Source organism: Musa acuminata, chromosome BXJ1-5, assembly GCF_036884655.1.
Source record: "Musa acuminata AAA Group cultivar baxijiao chromosome BXJ1-5, Cavendish_Baxijiao_AAA, whole genome shotgun sequence".
NCBI classification, from domain to species: Eukaryota; Viridiplantae; Streptophyta; class Magnoliopsida; order Zingiberales; family Musaceae; genus Musa; species Musa acuminata.
Genome location: NC_088331.1, coordinates 8,775,067 through 8,797,388, shown reverse-complemented (window position 1 = coordinate 8,797,388; position 22,322 = coordinate 8,775,067). Strand labels below are relative to the sequence as shown.

General features: G+C 37.7%; 3 protein-coding genes across 12 annotated transcripts; 2 read left to right on the top strand and 1 right to left on the bottom strand.

Annotated features, from left to right (window-relative positions):
- Nucleotides 1-1,223: 1,223 nt before the first annotated feature.
- Nucleotides 1,224-5,934, bottom strand: LOC103984481 (UDP-N-acetylmuramoyl-L-alanyl-D-glutamate--2,6-diaminopimelate ligase MurE homolog, chloroplastic). The gene is made up of 5 exons (XM_009401981.3): nucleotides 4,028-5,934; nucleotides 2,949-3,065; nucleotides 2,625-2,800; nucleotides 2,305-2,450; nucleotides 1,224-1,620 (listed from the first exon to the last, which is right to left on the bottom strand). The coding sequence occupies exons 1-5, from the start codon at nucleotides 5,901-5,903 to the stop codon at nucleotides 1,602-1,604; spliced, it is 2,334 nt and encodes a 777-aa protein (XP_009400256.2). The 5' UTR covers nucleotides 5,904-5,934; the 3' UTR covers nucleotides 1,224-1,601.
- Nucleotides 5,935-6,253: 319 nt separating this feature from the next.
- LOC135673626 (uncharacterized) lies at nucleotides 6,254-10,084 on the top strand. 2 transcript variants are annotated; one of them, XR_010513403.1, is made up of 3 exons: nucleotides 6,254-6,630; nucleotides 7,513-7,762; nucleotides 9,726-10,084. XR_010513403.1 is itself a non-coding variant. In XM_065182723.1 (2 exons), exons 1-2 carry the CDS (start codon nucleotides 6,345-6,347, stop codon nucleotides 9,941-9,943), a joined length of 504 nt encoding a protein of 167 aa, XP_065038795.1. In that variant the 5' UTR covers nucleotides 6,254-6,344; the 3' UTR covers nucleotides 9,944-10,084. The 2 variants fall into 2 exon arrangements, 1 of the variants encoding a protein (XP_065038795.1); XM_065182723.1 differs by lacking the exon at nucleotides 7,513-7,762.
- A 1,791-nt stretch (nucleotides 10,085-11,875) lies between these two features.
- LOC135673625 (uncharacterized) lies at nucleotides 11,876-20,778 on the top strand. Of its 9 annotated transcripts, none has more exons than XM_065182715.1 (11): nucleotides 11,876-12,271; nucleotides 13,894-13,980; nucleotides 14,226-14,693; nucleotides 14,835-15,403; nucleotides 17,402-17,490; nucleotides 17,825-17,928; nucleotides 18,064-18,163; nucleotides 18,252-18,327; nucleotides 18,428-18,542; nucleotides 18,623-19,154; nucleotides 19,727-20,778. In XM_065182715.1, the coding sequence occupies exons 1-11, from the start codon at nucleotides 12,004-12,006 to the stop codon at nucleotides 20,217-20,219; spliced, it is 2,901 nt and encodes a 966-aa protein (XP_065038787.1). In that variant the 5' UTR covers nucleotides 11,876-12,003; the 3' UTR covers nucleotides 20,220-20,778. The 9 variants fall into 9 exon arrangements, with proteins under 9 accessions (XP_065038787.1, XP_065038786.1, XP_065038785.1 ...); XM_065182714.1 differs by having other exon boundaries at nucleotides 14,226-14,720; XM_065182719.1 differs by having other exon boundaries at nucleotides 11,879-12,271; nucleotides 15,315-15,403.
- Nucleotides 20,779-22,322: the final 1,544 nt, after the last annotated feature.

The following is a 22,322-nucleotide window of genomic DNA, read 5'->3' as shown; positions in this document are numbered from 1 at the left end:
GTCTGATGAACTAACTAGCCAATAACTCTATTTTGGTCCTCAACGGTGGACCAAAATGCTTAAGCGGGAGGTTACGTAATGCTAGGTCGGCTCTGATACCAAATGTCACGACCCGGGTCTGATGAACTAACTAGCCAATAACTCTATTTTGGTCCTCAACGGTGGACCAAAATGCTTAAGCGGGAGGTTACGCAGTACACTCATCATTTCCTACTGCAACCCTCTCACCCTGCCATAATGCTAGGTCGGCTCTGATACCAAATGTCTCAGTGGTGGCTCCAGTCAAGACTCGACATATCCCAGATCGAACCCTAGCATAATGCTAGGTCGGCTCTGATACCAAATGTCACGACCCGGGTCTGATGAACTAACTAGCCAATAACTCTATTTTGGTCCTCAACGGTGGACCAAAATGCTTAAGCGGGAGGTTACGCAGTACACTCATCATTTCCTACTGCAACCCTCTCACCCTGCCATAATGCTAGGTCGGCTCTGATACCAAATGTCACGACCCGGGTCTGATGAACTAACTAGCCAATAACTCTATTTTGGTCCTCAACGGTGGACCAAAATGCTTAAGCGGGAGGTTACGTAATGCTAGGTCGGCTCTGATACCAAATGTCACGACCCGGGTCTGATGAACTAACTAGCCAATAACTCTATTTTGGTCCTCAACGGTGGACCAAAATGCTTAAGCGGGAGGTTACGCAGTACACTCATCATTTCCTACTGCAACCCTCTCACCCTGCCATAATGCTAGGTCGGCTCTGATACCAAATGTCACGACCCGGGTCTGATGAACTAACTAGCCAATAACTCTATTTTGGTCCTCAACGGTGGACCAAAATGCTTAAGCGGGAGGTTACGTAATGCTAGGTCGGCTCTGATACCAAATGTCACGACCCGGGTCTGATGAACTAACTAGCCAATAACTCTATTTTGGTCCTCAACGGTGGACCAAAATGCTTAAGCGGGAGGTTACGCAGTACACTCATCATTTCCTACTGCAACCCTCTCACCCTGCCATAATGCTAGGTCGGCTCTGATACCAAATGTCACGACCCGGGTCTGATGAACTAACTAGCCAATAACTCTATTTTGGTCCTCAACGGTGGACCAAAATGCTTAAGCGGGAGGTTACGTAGTATACTCATCAGGCCCTTATAAGCTAATCATACACATTCCCTACTTCCGATGTGGGACTAATGAGATATTACATGTAATGGCACAAAAAATCTAGGCTACATTTTCCCAAGATTGATTAGGTTAGAAAAAGTTCATATAAAATCGACTGGAAGATCAGAATCTTGCAAAAAGTAGAGATCCAACCCCAAGATCCCAAACACGCCGATAAAACCACCGAATACACACGGACTGGATTGTGTATCAACTTTGAAGCATTTATTTTCTTTAATTTCCTGCTGCAGATTCCTGATGATCTCCTTGCTGAGCAGTTACGGATCATATACATGATGGTTCCTTCACGATATGCTTTGCTAGGTGTGATAATAGCTTGTTGCCGGCTAGTTCTGTCGCGAACACAAATTACCAGGGCTGGTATCCTGTTCCTTTTGATGTACCACCAGTTCAACGCCAAACCATCAGTGACTCTCTGGTAACCTGTGGCAGGTGCATTGTAGTAAGAATATAAGATATTGTGTTCAACTATCCGAACCGTCTCAAATAATAAATCAATAAACTGACAAAAATGTAAAATTGTGCTATGGTAATTACAAGATCAAATTCAGTATCATGTCTATATTCAGCAATAGGGCATTAAAAAAATATCATATAGTTATTATTATTGACCCACTATTATAAGAATTTTCTAGATTAATAAAAACAAGGCGCAAGTCTTTCTTCTTTTAATAAACTAATAACTTCTATGATTGATCTCTCAATCCACAACCAAACTAATTGTTACAAATACTTTTCTTGTGTATTAGTCTTTATTCAATCACTCTCCTCCAATAACCTTATAATTTGAGGAATATCGATATATTGGCATCAAAAGCTTCTCCTTGATTAGTCAGATTTTTTGTCTATTTTTTGAAAACTGGTTAGCCAATTAAGTACTAAGAGTTGCATAGAATATGAATCACTTGCCTTTAATAGCATAGTTCTATTCAAAGGAAACTAGCAAAATCTTGATGCATCTAGTCATTATACCATCACAAAATTTCTATGTAGAAGATAAAGAACTTCACTCAAGAAAAGCCAATGGAAGTGGAAGAAGCTTGAAAGGAAATAGATGATTGGGCATTTACTAAGGCTTCATGCAAATGCAAATTTCTTTGTTCTTACCTCCATGGGAATTCACTTGTGTCTATTCCTGCCTGATGTAGTTCATCAACATACTGCAATGCTTCTCTGCACTCTTCTCTGTCATCAAAAAATTCCTCCTTATCGCCTTCGAATTGATATGTTTCATGGCCTTTGCCTGCAACAACCTGAAGCCGATATCCATTTTTTGTCAGGTTTATATAAAATGTGGAACTAAAGTGATTAAATAAATCTTGGCACAAGTATAGGATTATATGAACTTGGACAGGAGAACAGAAGCTGGTAATCTTTTTTTATTTGGTAAACTTGGACAGGAGAAGCACAGGATTATATGAACTTACTACTACATCGCCTTCCTCACCCATTGCAACAGCTGCCCGCACTGCTACTCTTCTTATGTCATGCAAGAAGAGTCTGTGGCCATTTGGCAGGGGTGGATAGTAATCATTTTCACCATGTTTCAAATAATCTTGCATGGTCCATCCAACACCAGCCAACATGTCATCTAAGATGTCCACTGGATAAAATGGAAAGTGCCATCTCAATATTAATATCAATCTGATCGGGAATCAAGACTCAAAACAATAATTCAAAGAAGTTCATCAAGAATATAAACATGGTTCACTGAAACCTCAGACATTTAGAGTAAAATACAGAGCACATACATGGATCTTCATTCCTTGGATTGTCAGATGTCAACATAACAACATCGCTTTTATCAGTTGCAATCTTTGTCATCAAAGGTCTCTTGCCTCTCTCTCTTTCACCTTCACATCCTAAGACTGTATACAGAATATCTGTCAGCAAAATGTTTTTGCTATCCAAGACTTTACTCTTCTATTTAGAATAGCAAAGTTAATTAAGGGCAGTCAAAATGGCTTGAAACTTACTTCAACTAAAATGTTATAAAATAAATGAATTCTGACTAGAAAAAAAACACAATATTGTTCTTGCCAATGACCAATTTACATGATAATTTTCCTCTGTTTTCAGGTAGCAAGGAAAATAGGGGTTTGAATCCATCCAATTAATCATACTAAAGGACTATCAAAGCAAGGCATCCATTTACTGAAGTTATTTAAGGTTAGCAATGAAACTAACAAAATTATATTACATTATGCTAGTTAAAAGCTCAATTAGAAAAAGGCCTACATCCAATATCAAAAGAGATTAGGGTAAATCATAGGAGAAGCTGAATACTTTGAACTGAAACTTCTGAGTCTTGTCTTTTTTCTTTTAATCAATGAAATAGTTCAACCTCTTACAATGTTATATGGTTTTCACTGCAAGTATGAATACAGCCATTCAGGTGAAAGCCCAAGCCTGTACACCACTTTAGAAGTAGCATTGACTTAGGCAATAGAAATTTGTAAATCAGCAAACCTGGTAGACGTGTTTTCTTAGGAAAATATATAGTTGCAATTAATTGTAAATAACTGAATTGTTCTTTGGTGCATTTGTCTTTGCATGTCTGATTCTCAATCTTCATTCTACATCTCTATAACAACTTCAAGAATCAGGATAGATGAATTGTTTTAGCTCCTCCTACCAGTCGGACATTAGGCTCACTTTCTAAAAGAGTCCAAGAACAGAAATTTAAACTGTAATCTTTGAGCTATTCAGCAATAGTTTATGTAGTACAAGGCTTGAAAGTTATGCAGGGAATTATTATCACAACGAAGTGAATCATCATGAAGTGAAAATACCAGTGATATGGATCCAAAAGATTATATAAATCACATACCGGTGATTATTCTACGGGGGCCAAGTTCTCTGACAGTGTCCAGAAGTCTGGACAGAGCATCTGGTGTCTTTGCATGGTCAACAACTACGCCAAATGCTTGCTCCTCATCTATAAGCTCACACCTACCAGGAACTGCATCAACTTCCTCAATTCCTCTCACAATGTCCTCCAACGGTGCTCCTACTGCAATTCCAACTGAAACTGCAGCAAGAATGTTATAGATGTTGTCTCTCCCAAGTAACCCAGAAGAGATCTCCAATATCCCATGGGGTGTTTGAACCAAAACCTGTGTCTCAAACAATGAAAGCTCAAACTTCAAAACATGAATGTCAGCATTCTTGTTTTCCAGGGCATAAGTCACAACAGGAACAGCTGGGTTCCCCTGTGTGACAAAGAATGGTGCGTTTGGGTCATCAATATTCACAATTTTCCTATGGCGCTCTGGATCAACCATCATTGTGAACAATTTACCCAGAGCATTCCTATACTCTTCATCGGTTCCACTAAATTCAGGGTGGTCACTTGTCAAATTTGTGAAGACAGCAATATCAAAATCGATCTCATCATACCTTTGATGAGCTAAACCATCAGCAGAAGCCTCCATAACAACAGCCTCAGTCCCATTGTGCACCATCTTTGCCATCAGTTTTTGTGTGACTACCACATCGGTGGTTGTGTTGGGAGAATCCAACCTATTCTCACCATGAACATAGCACCCGAGTGTGCCCAACATCCCCGTCCTCAATCCCATGGCCTCATACATGGCCTTGACCAAGTGAGTCGTTGTGGTTATGCCACTTGTTCCTGTGACTCCAATCACTGACAAGCTCTTCGAGGAGTGCATATAAAATGATGCAGCAAGGATGCGGAGTGCCAAACTGGTGTCCTCCACGATGACTAGAGCTTTACATCCTAATGTCTCTTCTATGTTGATCTCCTTATCGGCAACCAATGCAACTGCTCCTCGCTTATCAGCCTCAGTAAGGTAGTCATGTCCATCAATCTTGGACCCGTTGCAGCATACAAAGAGATCCCCTGCAGTGACTTCCCTCGAATCATGCTGGATGCCGGTGATTGAGACCTCCAAATCACCGTAGACTGAAACGGGCACCACTCGGCTCTCATCCAGGAGCTCGGCAAGGGTCATCTCGAACTTAGGCTCCAAGATTCGGGCAGGCGACCTCCCAAATGCATCTACATCAAGGTCAAACGAGGATTGCGACGCTGCCCCATTCGACCCTGGTTCAGCGGCCTCTTCATCAGGCGAATTGAAAGGGTTCCCTGCATCCGATTCCTCCTCCTCGCCGTTCGAGATGACAGTGAGGCCCTGGAGATCCTGGATCTCCTCAAGGTCAACGACCTCATCAGGAGTCAGCTCGTCGATGCCTTCGAGACTCTCCTCGAAAGGAGGCTCCTTTTTGGGGGATTTCGACGGCAGGAGGCCTTGCTTGACAAACTCCTGGCGCTTGAGGGCGATGGCGCGGTCAATATCTCCGAATAGGTCGTTACCGGAGGAGGGGGAGGAGGGGTCGGCAGGGTCCTGGGGCGTTTCCTCCTCGGCGAGGGCCTGGAGGAAGAGAGGCTGGTCCTTCTTGAACTGCTCCTCCTGACGGCGGCGGGCACGGGCGACCTGGCGCTCGAACTGGTTGATGCGAGGCACGCCGTGGGAGGAGTCCTCGGGGGCCTCGGGAGGGTCGTCGTCGGAAGGCAGGGGGTTGAACTTGTTGCCACCACCGCCCACCGCAGCGAGCGGTGGAAGAGCGCGGGGGCGGCGCAAGAGAGAGAGAAGGGGGACCCGGGGCTTAGAGGAGAGAAGCGTAGAAGGAAAGCAGTGGGGGAAGGAGAGGAGGGGAAGAGGGGGGAAGAGGAGAGTCATGGGATTCCGCGAGGCCAAACCAAGTGAGATAGAGAAGAAAGAGGTTTACGAGGTTTAGAAGGATGAGGATAGCTGGCATCGCCACGCACCACGGTGGTCCCTACTCCACGATATATATATATATATATATATATATATATATATATATATATAGTTTCAAAGTTGGCAGTGGCGTTCCCCAGCGTACCGTTATGACACAGAAAACGGCAAAATATGATATATTCCACGTACAGTCTGATCTTTACCGCCAATCATATGGCAGGTAGGCCGCTTGGTATGTGACAGAAGGGTGAGAGTGTGACAACAAGAGTTCAGCTCACTCAGCTAAAATGGTTCCACTGGATTACTACACCGCGAACCGCGACGCCGTTCCGCGCCTGCACATTTGAGAGAGAGAGAGAAAGGGGGAGAGAAGGAGAGAGAGAGAGAGAGAGAGTCGTAATGGCAAGCGAGAGGCAGAGGGAAACCATAAGCCTGGGGAAGCGGAGGCCGGTAGAAGCGGGTAGCAGAGAAGAGGATGAAGCGGGGGTGGTGGAGAACGAGGAGGAAGATGAGAATAGGGATATCCAAGAGCTGGAGCGCGAGGTGAGCGAGATGGGCAGCAGGATCCTCGACGCTCGGCGGAGCATCCCCGACCGGCTTCTCGAAGCCCTCTCCTCCCGCCTCCTTACTCAGAGGCCGGTCCTTCCTCCACAAGCCCTAATCGGCGCTGATGCCGGCACCACCGGTACCTTTCTTGGGCATTTTCTTGTGTCATTTCTCCCCCTCGTTTCTTGCCCAAATCCAGGAACTAATATCGGTTTACTTGGTAGATTTTTATGTCCGTGTATTGAAATATTTAGGTCTGGCGATTGAAGAATTCTTGAGCAAGGATTTCTTTTTCCTTTTTCATTTTAATTTGTCAATGTGTTCCACGTTGTTATCTAAAGAAGATCAAAGTACTGTGTTTTTTGTACTATTTACTAAGAAGGCCACTTGGTAGTGCTCTTACTTTGAGCAGGTAAAGTATGTGAAACCCATGGGATTGTTGGAAATAATACGTGAAGTTTCCATCAATTTTAGGATCGAAGAGGATTGAATTATCATTTTCTTGTTAGGTGTGGAAATTGAGTTGAAATAGAAGTCAAGTAGGCTATGGCCATGTATGGGTTATGTCTTTGTAAATTGAGTGGTGGTGATGAATAAAAGTTAGAATTTCATTCTGTTTTATACTTCTTCTTTATTATCCCTTCTCTATGAACTATTGAAGATACCACCTTCCAAGTTATTTTTCTAACAGGTTTAATGAAAGATATCAATTCTTCATTTGATCAGTCATCTGCTAGGATCTATTTATTAAGCAGACTGACAAGTACATTGGTCTCTATTGCAAAAAAAAAAAAAATACCACTTGGTTTTCTACTCAATCATAGTCCATTCTTGTACACCCTAAAGTGTGATAAGAAGAGGATTCTCACATAGCTTGTTGATAATTAAGCTCTCCATATGTTTAGTTTCATTTTCACCTGTCTTTTGGCATCACATGGTTGCATCTTTGATTTTATTAGATAAATCACAAAATGAAGTAAGCTTTTAGCTTGCTGCTTAAGTGTGGATTTGATGATTGTAGGTTCTGCTTGTCAGTGATGGTGGTGGCCGAATGACGTGAATGATGATTGCCCTGTTGAAATATCCGCTCAGAAATTTTCTTGTGGAGTTAGATGAATCTAGGAACACTTATGAGATAATTGTGAAATCCATGGCCATATTGGGGGAGAAGTTTACTGTGATTCTGTCCGTAATAATTCAGATAAGACAATTGTAATAAAGACTTCAACATGGACATCCAAGATAATACCCAGATCTGAAGAGTGCCAAAGGTTAGAGAGTTTGATATATGTATAACAGCAAATCAAGATTCCTTAAACAGAAATAGACATTGCTGGTAATCCAGAAAAGTTTCATTTTTTTCTTCATTTGATGTTTGTGCTATGCATTAGAACATATTATCCTCATTTCTTATTACGCTTATGTGTGAATGTACATATGAGACTATATTGTAGATATCTCAGAGTTCATCATGTGAACACATAAGAGAGTAAACGGATCATAAGGCAAGGATTCAATAGATCAAAACTGTTGAGATATAAGATATGACGACATGTGTTAAAAGGTGCTGAAGTGTTTATTCTGTAGCAAATAGATGTCCTTTTTACTAGTTTATCTAATAGATAAGCAAACAAAAACAGATTATAAAATATTAGAGAGAAAGTAATTTGGCACTATGCAAGAGTACAAAAGATATTGCACAATTCTTATTATGTAATTGTACTTATGCGACTTAGCTAACATCCAGCTAAAAGCTACTGCAACCTAGAAGTGTTAACAATTTTTTTGAGGTGCGATTGGTTTGTCTAGAAATGAAAATGGATTGGCAGTCGAAATAGTAATGTTGTAATGTATGTGGTGTTGCAAATTTAGGTGCTGTAATTTGAACGCTGTAGTAAGACCTATTAGCCAAAACTTTTAAGTAGCCAAATTGCAGTTTGGCTCAACTTACATTTCCGTATATTTAAATATTTTCTCTTTTTTTAAGCAGAAAAAATCAGGAGCATGAAATGTAGCGTTAATGGTGTATGTGTTGGACAGAAGTACCAATTTGTGGAGTTGTAACAATATATAAAAGGAAGATATCAGCAAATAAAACTTGACCAGCAGTGTACATTACAGAACCAGGAAGTTAAGAAAAGCTGTTTAGGTGTTTTTTTTCATGCCTGATAATCTTGACTTGTGCAACTCAAGTTTCCAATAAAAATTGATTCTCTTCATCGTAACGGGTAACGAGCTGGATCTGGTCAAAGATGAGTAAAAGCAGCCTAGTGTCCTAAACATGATTAAAGAGACAATTATGTGTAAGTTAGGAGAGGTGAGGCAATACAATTTTTAGGTGCCTTGAGAGGAGATGACTTATATGACTCATGTCAAAAATAGAATAAAGGATACTGTGATGGCTTTAGGATTTGCTGTGATCTTGTCCTTGTGGAGTTAAATGCCAGAAAAGGATCCATGTACCAATCAAAATAGTTGGAGTGAGAACTTTTTAGTTGTTATCATTTTTGTATTTGTTCATAGACCTAATGATGAATCCTAATCATGATTAAGATTGATCAAGATAATGCGAATACTGATGGTCATCGATCAGATTGATGCTCAAAGAGTGATATTTATCATCTCTGTGCTCCTGTGGCCTTTGTCCTGTTTATGCTTTCTGTGGTCAGTAGTGTAAACTAGTTGAACTCTTCCATTATGCTGTGCTCATGATTCATTATGACTATTTGTAGACTGATGTGATGCAAACACAATTTAAGGAAAATCTGTTGATGATAGTATTGCTAGTCCACTTTTCTCTAGTCTTGTCAGTTCTATTAGTTTCGAAGACAGTAATCTAAAATTAGTTGCATTTATCTTTTGTCATGTTACCTGGAGTAGTCGTTACCTTCAAGTTATGCTCGAGTTATACTCATTCTTAGAACATATTAAAAATATATTAATTTTTATATAAAATATTTTTTAAAAAAATTAATTGTAAACTAGTTCAACTCTTCCATCATGCTCTGTGCTCATGATTCATTATGGTTATTTGTAGATTGATGTGATGCAAACACAATTCAAGGAAAATTTGTTGATGATAGTATTGTTAGTCCACTTTTCTCTAGCCTTGTCAGTTCTATTAGTTTCGAAGACAGCAATCTAAAATTAGTTGCATTTATCTTTTGTCATGTGCATATGATTGAATTTTATCACCAGTGTCAGTAACAAATATCTAACCTATATCATTTGTAGGAGAACTACAAGCCCCATCTTCTGAATCCAATGGGGGAAACATGCTTGCTAACGTTGATCAAAGATTGCTCGAGAAATTGCTTGTTCTCAGAGCCAAAACCCAAAGCAACATTTCTGCAGTCCCAGTAATTCTGAAGAGAATAAATGACTGCATTGTGAAGATTGAAGAACTGGAGAAGTGCCATGTAGACGTACATCCTGTTTTTAATCGAAAATGAACATTGTGAGGGTTTAGATTCTCGTGTGTTGAAAACTCCATGATGTGGATTTAGTGTGGCTGTGTCTCGACAGTTAGTACTACCTTGTTTACTGATGCAAAATATTTCTGTTCTTTGGTAATTTGTTTACGAAGAATGTAACCATGAGCCAATGTCAGAGATATTATATATATATATATATATATATATATATATATATATATATATATATATATAATTTGGCATTAAATGAAGTGATTTGATTGAGTGTCGAATGACTGATGCAAGATATCTGGCTTGAAGGAATGCATGATTGGATGCATCCCTCGTGTCTTTACAGCTTTATCCTTTCCAAAGTTTGGAAATGACATATTTCAGAGCATACATATCCCTACAAATATGAAGATCCTTTACATACATCATACATCCTTTCTATCAACAATTGTTATCAACAATCGTCACTAATATTAATCTGTTTGTGTTAAAAAAATATATATATGGTAATTTATCGAAAAAATTCGTAGTAATATGTTTTGACTAGATGGTGCCCTTATGTTTCGTTTTTATCAGGGTTGTTCTTTTTTTTTTAGTTTTGATCAAAATATCTTTAATAAAATAAAAAAATGATAATTGTCCTGTGAATAGGTTTGACTTGGTTCTTTGGTTTTTTTTTTTAATGAATCAGATCAAATTGATTTTAATTAAATCTTAATTATTTAATTTGGATTTTTTTTCTTCAAATTATCCAATCTCCACTCTGCCTCCTCTTAACCATTCAATTTGATTTTATTTAGTTTTAGATTGTTCTTTCCATTTTCTAAAGTACCCCCACCTCCACTCTGCCTCCTACTCAGTAGTTACACTCAAACTATGTTCGAGTTATACTTATTTATAGAATATATTTAAAAATAATAATTTTTATATAAAAAATTTTATTTTAGAAGTAATCATCCTAAACTCATAAAAAATAAAAAAATGATACTAAGCATATTAATATCTCATCACCTTAATAATAGTTCTGAAGAAATTTTAATAGATTCGATGAAAATTCAAAGAGTTGCATTCGAGTTATATTTCTTTATTACATGAGTTATATTCGAATATCATATTTAAAAATAATAATTATTCTAATTTTATAATATAAATAACAAAAATGATACTAAATATATTATCATATCACCATAATAATTTCGGAGGAGTTTAGACAAAATTGATGAAAGTTTAATAAAATATACTTATCATCAATTCAACCCAAAAATATTATATTTAAAAATTATTTATCCTAATATTATAAAAAAATTTAAAAGATACCAAATATCTTATAATCATAAGCTTGTAGTTGTGAAGAAGGTTGGATTTGTTTGATAAATTTTTTTTGGTTATACTCGAATGTAATTCGCATTACACTCATTTGTAAATTCAATAAAGTTTGACTTGATGTTTAGATTGGATTAAATTAATCCATAGATCTAAGGTTCAAAAGCATCATTTGCTAAAAGTTTAATACTAGAAATTATATTTGATAAATTATCCAAAAACATATAACTAATTTTTTTTATAATCATAATATTTTTTGAAAACATATTAATATCAACTAGAGTTTTAATTAATAATCAAATGATAATAAACCTATGAATATTAATAATATTTATCTATAATTTTTGAACTTAAAAATGAGAGGAATAATTATAACAAATAAATAATTACGTAATGTCTGTATAATCATATTAAAATATGTTAATATCATTTTTAGTTCTAATTATCAACGAAATGATAATTAACTTAAAATTAAAAAAAAATATACTAAGAGGATTTAACATAAGTATCACTTATTTAAATACAATTTTGCTTATAAATAAATAAATAACTTATTATGTATGTACATATATTCTCACCTGTCGTGGACGGTGAAGTCGCCACAAAGGCCACTCCAGTTAAAAGTAATTACAAGCGATGAGGGCGATCGCGTCTAATCCTTTTTCCCTCATCCTCTCCTGTTATTGCCCGATAGAGTTGTCTTCATCTTCCCCGTCCTTTGCGTTCCGAGGAGAAGGAAACCCTAAAAAACCTCGAGCTCATCGATGGCGGCGTTGATGTGTCCGTCGTCACCTAACTCGCTCCGGCTGCAGTTTGGCTTCAGGTGCCGCGAATCCTCTGCCGTCTTCCTGCGGGTCCGATTCCGCCCGACTAATCGCCGTGTCGTTGTATCTTTCGCCGGCGGAGAGGCGGCAAGAAGTGGGGGCGGGGGACGGCCTTGGAATGGCTCCGATGGCTCGCCGGACGGATTCGCCGGGTGGTTGGAGACGGGAACCGGCGCCGGGCAGTCCAAGAAAAAAGGAGGGCTTCGAGGTGAGGAGTGTCGCTTCCGCTTGACATTCTGCGACGAATTTGGGTTTTACGGCTCCTCTGCTTGTTCGATTTAGAGGCTTCTGGATTTCTTGGTGTTACTTGTCACTAGTTACCACTCAATGGTTCTTTACTGACATGGAAATTCTTTTATTTATGCATTTATTTATTTATCTTGTCCTAAGTGAATTGGGTTCGTTGGCAATTTCATTCATCGGATGCTAAAAGAGGAACATCATGGCGGCACCTAAGTTTTGTTTTTGTTGAGATCTGACAATAACTATTCTGTTTGAGAGAAGCAACTTACAAACATATTTGACTTCTTCTGGCCTTCAGGATTAGGGTTGTTAAGGAAAAGAAAGGATAATTGAAGAACATTTATTGTTTTCTAAAGCATCTGGCCACATAACAGGTGATTTGAAGGTGAATCTATTAAAATGGAAACATAAAACACTTGGATTTTAACTCTGTACCTCGTGATCTTCTTTAATCCCTTTTTCCCACTTTTAAGTTTCTTTTGGCCCATGTTTGGTTTTTTCTCCTTACTAGAAGTATCCTTGAGTTGTGTTAAAGTTGCAAATTCAATCCTTATTTACTTTTGCCGGCTTTACTTATCTTTTCTGCTCTAGCCTCATTTACTAGATCAATGATAAATTACCTAAGCATCATAAACTATTGGTGTCTTTTGATCTGTGTGATGCATCTTTAAACCTTACATTGCGCCTTCTTTAGAAACTTGGTTTATATTGTAGATAGTAAATTGCGATCGTGTTCACTTCTATGGATGTACTGGTTACAGTTGATGTTTTTTCATAATTTCTTGAAGGTATATTCAATTTTACTCATTGTTAATAGTTAGATTAAGTATTTGACGTGTAAGTACGGTAGCAACATGGTACCACTGTGCTAACTGGCATGGTATAATTTGGTTCAACCATCTGTATCACTAAGCTAGGGTTGCTTAAGAGCAGGTTGTTCATAGCTTCAGGATTTATTTCTCACTTAGGAGTTATTAATCCCTTTGGGGTATTTAAGCTTTCCTTGTATTGAAAAGTGTATATTTGCTACTCTAAACGACCGTCAGAATAACACTTTCAGATGATGTATTTTTCCTAGCCTGCCAATAATTATTACTAGATCTAATTTTGTAGGAATCTTTTGATGCACTTTTTATTAATTCAATGATTTTCTTAGACCCCCTTAAAAAAAAGTTAACTAGTTACTCTTAAATTTATAGTCATGTAATTTCCGAACTATTTTTGGAATTTGCTGGATCTGCAGGACACACCTAAGTATTTTGTTTGATGAATTAAGAACTTTTTCTTAGAATTTGTAGGATCTTTCAGGACACCTAACCATCTTATTTGATGAATTTTCCACATGAGTTAGATGTTCTGTTATGGCTTTGAAATATCGTGGAAAGCAAGATTTAAATATGGATATTGGGTAAACCTTTGTATTAGACAAAGTTAATAACCGGAGGCTCACTAATTTTTGATGAAATAAGGTCAAATATTCTTGTCATAAATCTTGAGTAGTTAGCACCCCTTTTATTTGTGTTGCTTAAATGCTGCTGTTATGGTTTTTGGAGTACTAATGACACTTCTCTAGTAGTTCGCTTTCAGAAATGCTGGGAGCATGGCTGGCTGGGGTTCTTTTTGCTGCTGGAGTTACATTTGCAACATTATCTATTGTCAACAAAAATGCTTCTGGTATGTGATATTTTTCCATGGCTTGAACTTCTCAAGTTTATTACTATCCATTGGAAACTAAACATCAAATCAAAAGTGTTGCTTTGCAAATTTCTTTTTTCTGACATGGTTGGTTGAATGTTATTCTTTAAGATATTATGTAGCTCATACTTATTTCCCCTCCTTCTAAATCTTTAAAATTAGAAGATTAACCATGCATCATTTTTTACGAGTGTGTTTACAATTTTTCATATTCTTTTCCTCAGGGGCAAAGCAGCAGGTGGAACCATTAGCAAGGGAGCAAGAAATATTAATGTCTTCTGTTGATGCAAGTGAAAAAGATAATCGGGTTGGTGAGGTGTCTAATGTGGTTACAATTGGTGAAGAGAGCATAATCAGTGACCGCAATGAAGACAATGAGACAGGTACCAGTGAAAATTTTACCCCTACAAATGTTAACGGAGATGTTAGTGAGAGCAGATATGGTGACATGCAAGATTTGGAGTCTTCATTATCAGAAAATATAAAATCAGTTGGAGAGGGTGTCATTGAAATTAAAAGAGCTTTGACTCTAGATGAACAAGAAGTGGCCCAAAATGTTGATAATCTTCCTCTATTTGCTGGCTTGAGCAACAGCACACATGAATTGCCTACTTATGAAGATGGTTTTTCATATGAAACATCCAAATCGGATGATTTAGGTTGCACTACGACTCTTGATACGTTGGAGTCAGGTATCGGAAAAGATGTGAATGCCGATGGTACTGTTACTCTTGTAGACTTAACTTCTGTTAATACTGCTTCAACAAATGCCATAAGTAATAATCATGAGGAAACTATTAACTCAAATTCTGAAACTCCTTCACAATTCTTAGGTGAATTTGAGAGCCAGGTTCCCAGCAATTCAATAACACCTGATGCCAAAAGAATAGACTCAGATGAAATAGATTACCAGTTCAGTTTTGAAGATGTCGTAGCAAATGTGTCTCTTTTGAAGGATCAGGATATTGAACAGAATAACATGCTGCAGTTACCTGCAAAGGACTGCACTGAGTGTCCAATAGTGCATGACAAAAATGAGACTGTTCCTATAGAAAAGCTTTTTGACTTGGTTCCTGATCATAGTGAAGAACAGATGCTTCAATTTGACTCAATTAGTTCTGCAGGAGGACATAACTTAAATGACAGTGATTTAGCTTCAGTACAGTCTGTAGTGGTATCTACAGATCCTACTAAAAAAGAACCTGATTTAAAGTGTGACAATGAAACTGAAAGAAACTCATTGTTTGAGTCACTTCTGCCTAAGAAATCTTTCTCCCATTCTGGTATACCAGCTCCATGTCTCGTCTATGCAGCTCAACAGGTACCCCCTGGAAAGATTTTGGTTCCTGCATTTGTTGATCAGGTTCAGGGGCATGCACTGGCAGCATTGCAGGTTTTAAAGGTATACCAGTATGCTTTAACATTATTGTAGTTCATGAGATACTGAAGTTATTGAATTTTTCTTTGCCTTGATCCCATGTAGATATGTTTACATGATAATTTGTCATCTTATGAAACAGTATCATATTTCATGAAAAAATAGATGTTCTTATCTATATAATTTATCTTATGGCAAAGAGGACATGTGGTTTTTCTTATATTTGTATGAAGACTCACTAAACGTGTTGCTCAACATTGATTTATATGAAGGTTTTTTATGTGATTTATTATAGTACTGTTTATGAATTTTTTTTGTCAGGATTAATACTTTGTTCCTAATCAAATGCTATATGATAGAAGCAGCATGGGCCGCACTTGTGCTCTTATGTATGAGATGATAAAGGCTTTTTTGCATATTTCAAAATTCTGTTGAGTCTTTTCCATGCTTTGATTTGATGTCAATTGACTGATTAATTTTAGGGGGTACATATAATTCCTTAATCTTTGTTAATATTTGTATCCTATGAAGTGTTGCAACCAGGGAGTACCACACCACATAAACACAGTGCCCCTTAATCTGTGTGTGTGTGTGTGTGCGTTGGCAATTTTCCTGGTTTGTCTTGCATCAGTTTCTCTCTCATATTCAGTGGTTTCATGCTATATAGGGGGGCATCAGAATCTACAATTCATATCCATGCTGGTGCCTTAGCAATATTCCTGGTTTGTCTTGCATCAGTTTGATCAAATAGTCTTTGGATTCAACTATTAATCCATAGAAATTATGAGATTTACCAGCTTGATTGAGAAACTAGGCACTAGAGCTGTGCAGAACCATGAGTGATATAGTTGCTGCCTCATGCTTCAGTTATTTTAATTTCTTCTTTGTAAATTTGCTTTATTTAAAAAGAGGAATTGAATAGATGTTGAGCTTTTTTGCCACTAAAGATTTTGTCCAACTTATTCTCAGATCTAATGTTATATGGATTGCTGATACAATCAGGTTGGCCATGTCCATTATATCAAACTGGTGGAGTGGTATTTTAAGGTTGCAATCAAGGTTTAAATTATGCTTATGTCTTTTAGGAAACAGGGCCTCTCTCCCAATGATTGTATCATGTTTAAATGATCAGTAGATGTATCACTTCCAGAATCATGTTGGTCAAGATCCATTGTATAAAATGATTCGTAGATGAATATCCATTGTATAAGAAACAAGAATCCAAATCTGGGATTCTTGTTTCTTGAATATACTCGTGTGCTGAAAAGTTATTCTTTAGTTGTACAGAATGAAACTAATCTTCATTTCTTGATGTTGATGCTTTCTTAGCCTCGATGTATATATATATATATATATATATATATATATATATATATATATCAGCATGATCATTTTTTTTTTTCCAAAATTTTCTTAATGTATGAAACTTGGTACTTTTTAATATTTTAAAAAGACATTAGAAAGAATCTGGCCTAATATTCTCTCATTTACAAAAATGCTGTTGTATTGTTAGTCTTTAGATTTGTTAACCTCTCCCTTCTCTAGCCTGGCCTTGAATTTAGGCACCGAGCAGTTTGTTAATTACAGGTCATATATATATTTTTCTGATGTTCCATGGATCCTTCAAATTTGGAGTCCTGTAGCTGACACATACGTATGGAAGAAGGCTTGTTTGATAATTGAAGTTTGGGGTTTCATGTATTGAGTGGGATAAGCCAGGGTGCAATTGCTCTGCTCTTTAAGTAGATATTTATGAATTTTGGTGATAATATATAATGATCTTAATTACCATGTTTACCAAAAAAGGGAAACACCAGTGACTAGATTTCCAAAAATCCAAGTCCCTTTTGTTTTTCAAGAAATTAATTTTCTGAATAGTAAAGGTACATTCAAACTTCTTTGAAAATAGTAAGCTTTGCTACGAAAATACAAAATAGTCAATGATATCTGGAGACACTCTGGCTGTTAGTGGTAGATAACTTTCATAAAAGCACAAGTTGACATGTCAAATTTATCATGTAGGTCATTGAGGTGGATGGTCAACCAGGTGATTTATGCACTCGTCGTGAGTATGCTCGTTGGCTAGTAACTGCAAGCAATGTCTTTTCAAGGTATATCTTTCCACCTATTTTAAGGTGTAAATTATGCTATATATTGACATTTTTCTAGGTTTAATACATTGTAACACATCATGTTGGAACTTAAAATAGCATGTCAGTTATTTTTCATTGGATAAGTTGCACTTTAATTAGGTGGTGCCCCTACTCATTAGTTGGTCCCCTAGGTTTCTAGGTAACTTTCTTGACAAGAATTAAATTTATGCCTTCTAAACATGATGCTGATGTGGGGCCACTCTGACATATTTTATGAATTGTGTACTGAACTTGATCTGTTGTCTGACCTTGTTTGAATATACAAACTATTGATCGTTTGTTTTCTATTCAGGAACACCTTTTCAAAAGTGTATCCAGCAATGTACATTGAGAATCTGACTGAACTTGCATTTGATGATGTTACACCTAAAGATCCTGATTTTCCATTCATTCAAGGTATGAAATTAGTGAAGTTTAATTATCAGATTAGATACTAGATACTGGATGCATTTGATTTTTAATATCTTGGCTTGTTGTTTTGTAAGCATCATTCAATCACCAATGTTTTCATTTATGTACTTCACACTATAGGCTTGGCAGAAGCTGGGTTAATCTCTAGCAAGCTTTCAAGATCAGATTTGGATGTTTCTGTCAATATTCTGGATGACTATGTTCTTTTCTCCCCTGATAGGTGATAATCATGGGATTTCACAGCCATATTTTGGTGTTCATGCATAACTAACAGCTTAACTTGTATCGCTAAACTTTGTGACTGGCAGTCCTTTGTCTCGTCAAGATCTGATTAGCTGGAAGATGGCATTAGAAAGAAGGCAACTTCCAGAAGTTGATAAAAATGTAAACTTGAGGAAAAATATATTCTATGATTTATTTTAAGATTAAAATTCTTTAAGACATGATGTATTGTTCCGACCATAATTGTATCTCTGTTGATCAGCATCTATACCAGTGCACTGGCTACATAGACGTTGATAAGATAAATCCGGATGCTTGGCCTGCTTTGATAGCCGACTTTGCTGGTGGAGAACAAGGCATTACAGCTCTTGCTTTTGGTAATCCTTTTAATCTATAGTGCTTGTTTTATGGGTTTGGGTCAATGAAGGAAATTTATCATTAATTTTCATAACAATAGGTTATACTAGACTTTTCCAACCTGATAAACCTGTCACAAAAGCACAAGCTGCCATTGCAATTGCAACTGGTGATGCTGCTGAAGTTGTTGGTGAGGAACTTGCTCGTATTGAAGCAGAATCATTGGCAGAAACTGCCGTGAATGCGCATACTACCTTAGTGGCTCAAGTAGAGAAAGATCTCAATGCAAGCTTTGAAGAAGAGCTTGCCAAGGAAAGGCAGAAGACAAAAGACTTGGAGAAACTGGCTGAAGAAGCAAGGCTAGAATTAAACAGGCTAAGAACCCAAAGAGAGGAAGAAAAAAATGCTCTTATTACGAGCCATGCTACTGTTGAGTCAGAAATGGAAGTTCTTTCAAGGCTAAGGCATGAAGTGGAAGAGCAATTACAGAATCTCATGAGTAACAAGCTGGAGATATCTTTTGAGAGGGACAGAATGAACAAACTTCGTACGGAAGTTGAAAGTGAGAACCAGGTCATTATTAGGTTACAGTATGAGCTGGAGGTTGAAAGGAAGGCTTTGATCATGGCCAGGTAAGTTTGTTTTTACTTGTATACTGAGAAGTTATGGTGTTTTCTTTAAGCAATCTCATTTTTGTATGTGTTATGTTCAAGACCATGTTTGATATGCACATGTTTTCTAGGCTACTTAATGAGTGGAACTAGGTGTAGTCACATTCAGTGCAGGAAATGATATCTCACAGCAGACAGCTACATCAAAATTAGTAAAGTTATGCTAAATATGATATTGTTTATTCAGTATCATGTACTCTCCTGGTTTTATTAGGAGGTCTCATGTTTTAATTGGCTGAAGCAAGCATATATGCTCTCTTTTTTTACTAATTGGCCTGTTGAATTGCATAGTTGTCACCGTGTGAAGGTCATGTATATTCTAATAAATTATACTGATGCATGATAGCATTGTTAGATAGAGTTGATACCTTAGTTGTATTACCATGATAGTAATATATACACGAGTTAAATGGAGTATTCTCTTGAATTACCACTTCATTCAACTGTCAGTTTAAGAACCTTTTAAGCTTTTTGAAGCCTTCTTATACGAAATACTTAATCGGATAATAAATTAAATGTTGTAACTTTACCAGGTCTTGGGCAGAGGAGGAGGCTAAAAGAGCAAGAGAACAGGCCAAAGCTCTTGAGGAAGCCAGAGAGCGATGGGAGAGGCATGGCATCAAAATCGTTGTTGACGGAGACCTCCAGGATGATGCATCTATTGGAACAACATGGCTTATTGCCGGGGATCAGCCTCCTGTTGATGAGACAATTGGTAGAGGGGAGACATTGGTGAAGAAGCTCAAGGAAATGGCTGCTGAAATGAAACATAGGTCTTCAGTTACTATTGAGAAAATTATTCAGAGGATTGTCATGATAATTTCGGCTTTAAAGCAGTGGGTCTCTGTTGCCTCCAATCACGCGACTGAGCTCCGAATTGCTGGAATTTCCAAGGCTAAAAATGCAATGATTGAGTTTAAGGAAAGTGCTTCGGGGTTCAGCTTAGTGATTGTGGACAAGGCCAGGAGAGTAGTTGCAGATTGCAAAGGTAGCGTTGGAAAAATCTCACAGAAGTTCAAGGCATGAGAAGAAACTTCCATTTCTACTTTTCTTTCAATTAATAGTACTGGCTTAGGGCCCAAAGTTGCCTGCTTCATTACAAGGATAAGAGATGAGAAGTTCCTATAAAGTTGGGTTCAGAATAATATGCAACGGAGTTGTTTTCTCCGCTGCTTAGATATAAGAGTGGAGAAAGCGGATGACAGATTTTGTTTTATTACCTATGTGTCAGCAGGAACTAGTTTCGTATTGTTCCTCCCAGGAGAGTGGTTGTGGGCTCATTTATGCTACAGGAAGGTTCCAAGCGGTTCATAGGTTATATCATGATGTCTTTGTGTAACTGGTCATAAAATTTTTGCAGGGGCACATTCCACCACGACTGCATACGGTGGCGTTTTCACAATTGAAAGCTCACAGAACGCACAGCTATGTAGTTGATGCAATTGGTTGAACTGGTAAGAAAGAAATCTCTCAGCAGTGTACACATAATATCCAGAAACTTGTATCTCAAATTGTCATTTTCATCATGTTTTACCAAGTAAATAGCTGTTACGTGATCATGGTTAATTCAATTTAGATTGCTGCATGACTTGGTACTTCATTGAGAAAAAGTATATAACGAGTGTAAATTAACTGAGCTCAGGAAAAGAAAGAAAAGAAAAGAACTTGCGGGAGCTCTTCCCAGTAATAATCTGGCAACTTTGTTTACAGGATGAGCGCTCTGCCTGCTGATGCTTGTATTATTTAATGATTGTTTACCATTTGAGCTTGCTTAAGCCTATCATAAACATTAGAATTCTTGCTTATATTAGTCAAGCTGGTACTTAAGCTTCTCTTTGATTTGATGTGATAAATACTGCTAAATTAATGAAGTAGAGAAGGCACAAACTGAGGAACTTGTTTAATATGAAAATTTTATTTCTAGTATGTTTTTATGACCATTAAGGATTGTACATGTTTTTGCTGATGAATTTTTTACATCAGTGGCACCATAAGGTGCGATTCTCATCAAAATAAGCTTGTTTATCTGCCACCAATGAATGTTCTTAGCATCAAAACTCACCAATGAACATTCTTTTAATGAAATTTGTTATGATGATTTTTTTTTTCTAATGACATGATTGAGAACAAATTCTTTATGTTACTCATACTTACGCTTGGCGAGATTGTTCTTGCCACTCCTGCAACGAGCTAATGTTTTCTTGGGAACATCATCGTTCAGCATAATAGAGTGACTATAAACCTTCACCACAAAGTGGTAGCATTGCGGCTTTCATTCACGGAAGAACTCCTTGTGGTTGTCCCCTTTTTGGGCGTGCGGTGTGCCACCGGAAGACTTGCTCTGCTCGCTCAATCCCAACCCTATCACCGGCACTGGAATCCCTACGCAGAAGGAAGACGGCTTTGGGGGTGCTTGTATTATTTCTGTCAGATCCAGCGACTGGATCCACAGCTAGGAGGAGAGAGATCTTGAGAATGGTTTTGGCATGACCGAGAGCGACGGCAGATGCGGCATGGCCGCCTTTGCTGTGACCTGCAAGTGCGAGCTTACAAGGTTGGCTTCAATGCCTTCAGTCAACACTCGTCGAAGGCCGTCGTCGAGAAGCAACGTGGTTCAGCAGCTTGCTGTAGTAGATGTTGAGGTTCCCATACCCGTGGAGGAATACTACTTCAGTCAACTATACACTTAATATAGCAGAGGCTTCGGAGGCGAGGAGTCATCCCGTCAGCCCTCAAAACATCCCCTCCCAACTTCCCAACGTCAAACACAGCGGAGGCCGCGCCATCGGCCTCCTCGAAGGGAAGTGAGATGCCGACGGCATTGGCGGGAAACGCAGCGTTACGACATCCTCCAAATAATTCCTTAGATATGTATATTTGATGAACTAATTACATATTATTTAGATCTATTTAGTATTTCGATTTTTAAACTTGAAATTTTTATATTAAAATTTTTATAATTATAAACGTAAAATATCTAATTCTATTTATCCCGATATTATCAATTTTATTAATGAAAAGTATGAAAATAATAGATAAAAATATAATTTTAATAACTTAATTATGTTTTCAATAATGGTAAACGATGATGTCGTGAGGGGGGTTACGAATGACTATTGTAAATGAGAG

Bases quoted from the DNA above. Each gene is read 5' to 3' on its own strand.
- LOC135673625 (XM_065182713.1), top strand. From the start codon at position 12,004: ATGGCGGCGTTGATGTGTCCGTCGTCACCTAACTCGCTCCGGCTGCAG. The intron at 12,272-13,893 runs GTGAGGAGTGTC...GTTCGCTTTCAG, and splicing joins GAAAAAAGGAGGGCTTCGAG to AAATGCTGGGAGCATGGCTG. The intron at 18,164-18,251 runs GTGATAATCATG...TGTGACTGGCAG, and splicing joins GTTCTTTTCTCCCCTGATAG to TCCTTTGTCTCGTCAAGATC.
- LOC135673626 (XM_065182723.1), top strand. From the start codon at position 6,345: ATGGCAAGCGAGAGGCAGAGGGAAACCATAAGCCTGGGGAAGCGGAGG. The intron at 6,631-9,725 runs GTACCTTTCTTG...TATCATTTGTAG, and splicing joins CGCTGATGCCGGCACCACCG to GAGAACTACAAGCCCCATCT.
- LOC103984481 (XM_009401981.3), bottom strand. From the start codon at position 5,903: ATGACTCTCCTCTTCCCCCCTCTTCCCCTCCTCTCCTTCCCCCACTGC. The intron at 3,066-4,027 runs GTATGTGATTTA...TTCTGTATACAG, and splicing joins CCCCCGTAGAATAATCACCG to TCTTAGGATGTGAAGGTGAA. The intron at 2,451-2,624 runs GTAAGTTCATAT...TATCGGCTTCAG, and splicing joins GTGAGGAAGGCGATGTAGTA to GTTGTTGCAGGCAAAGGCCA.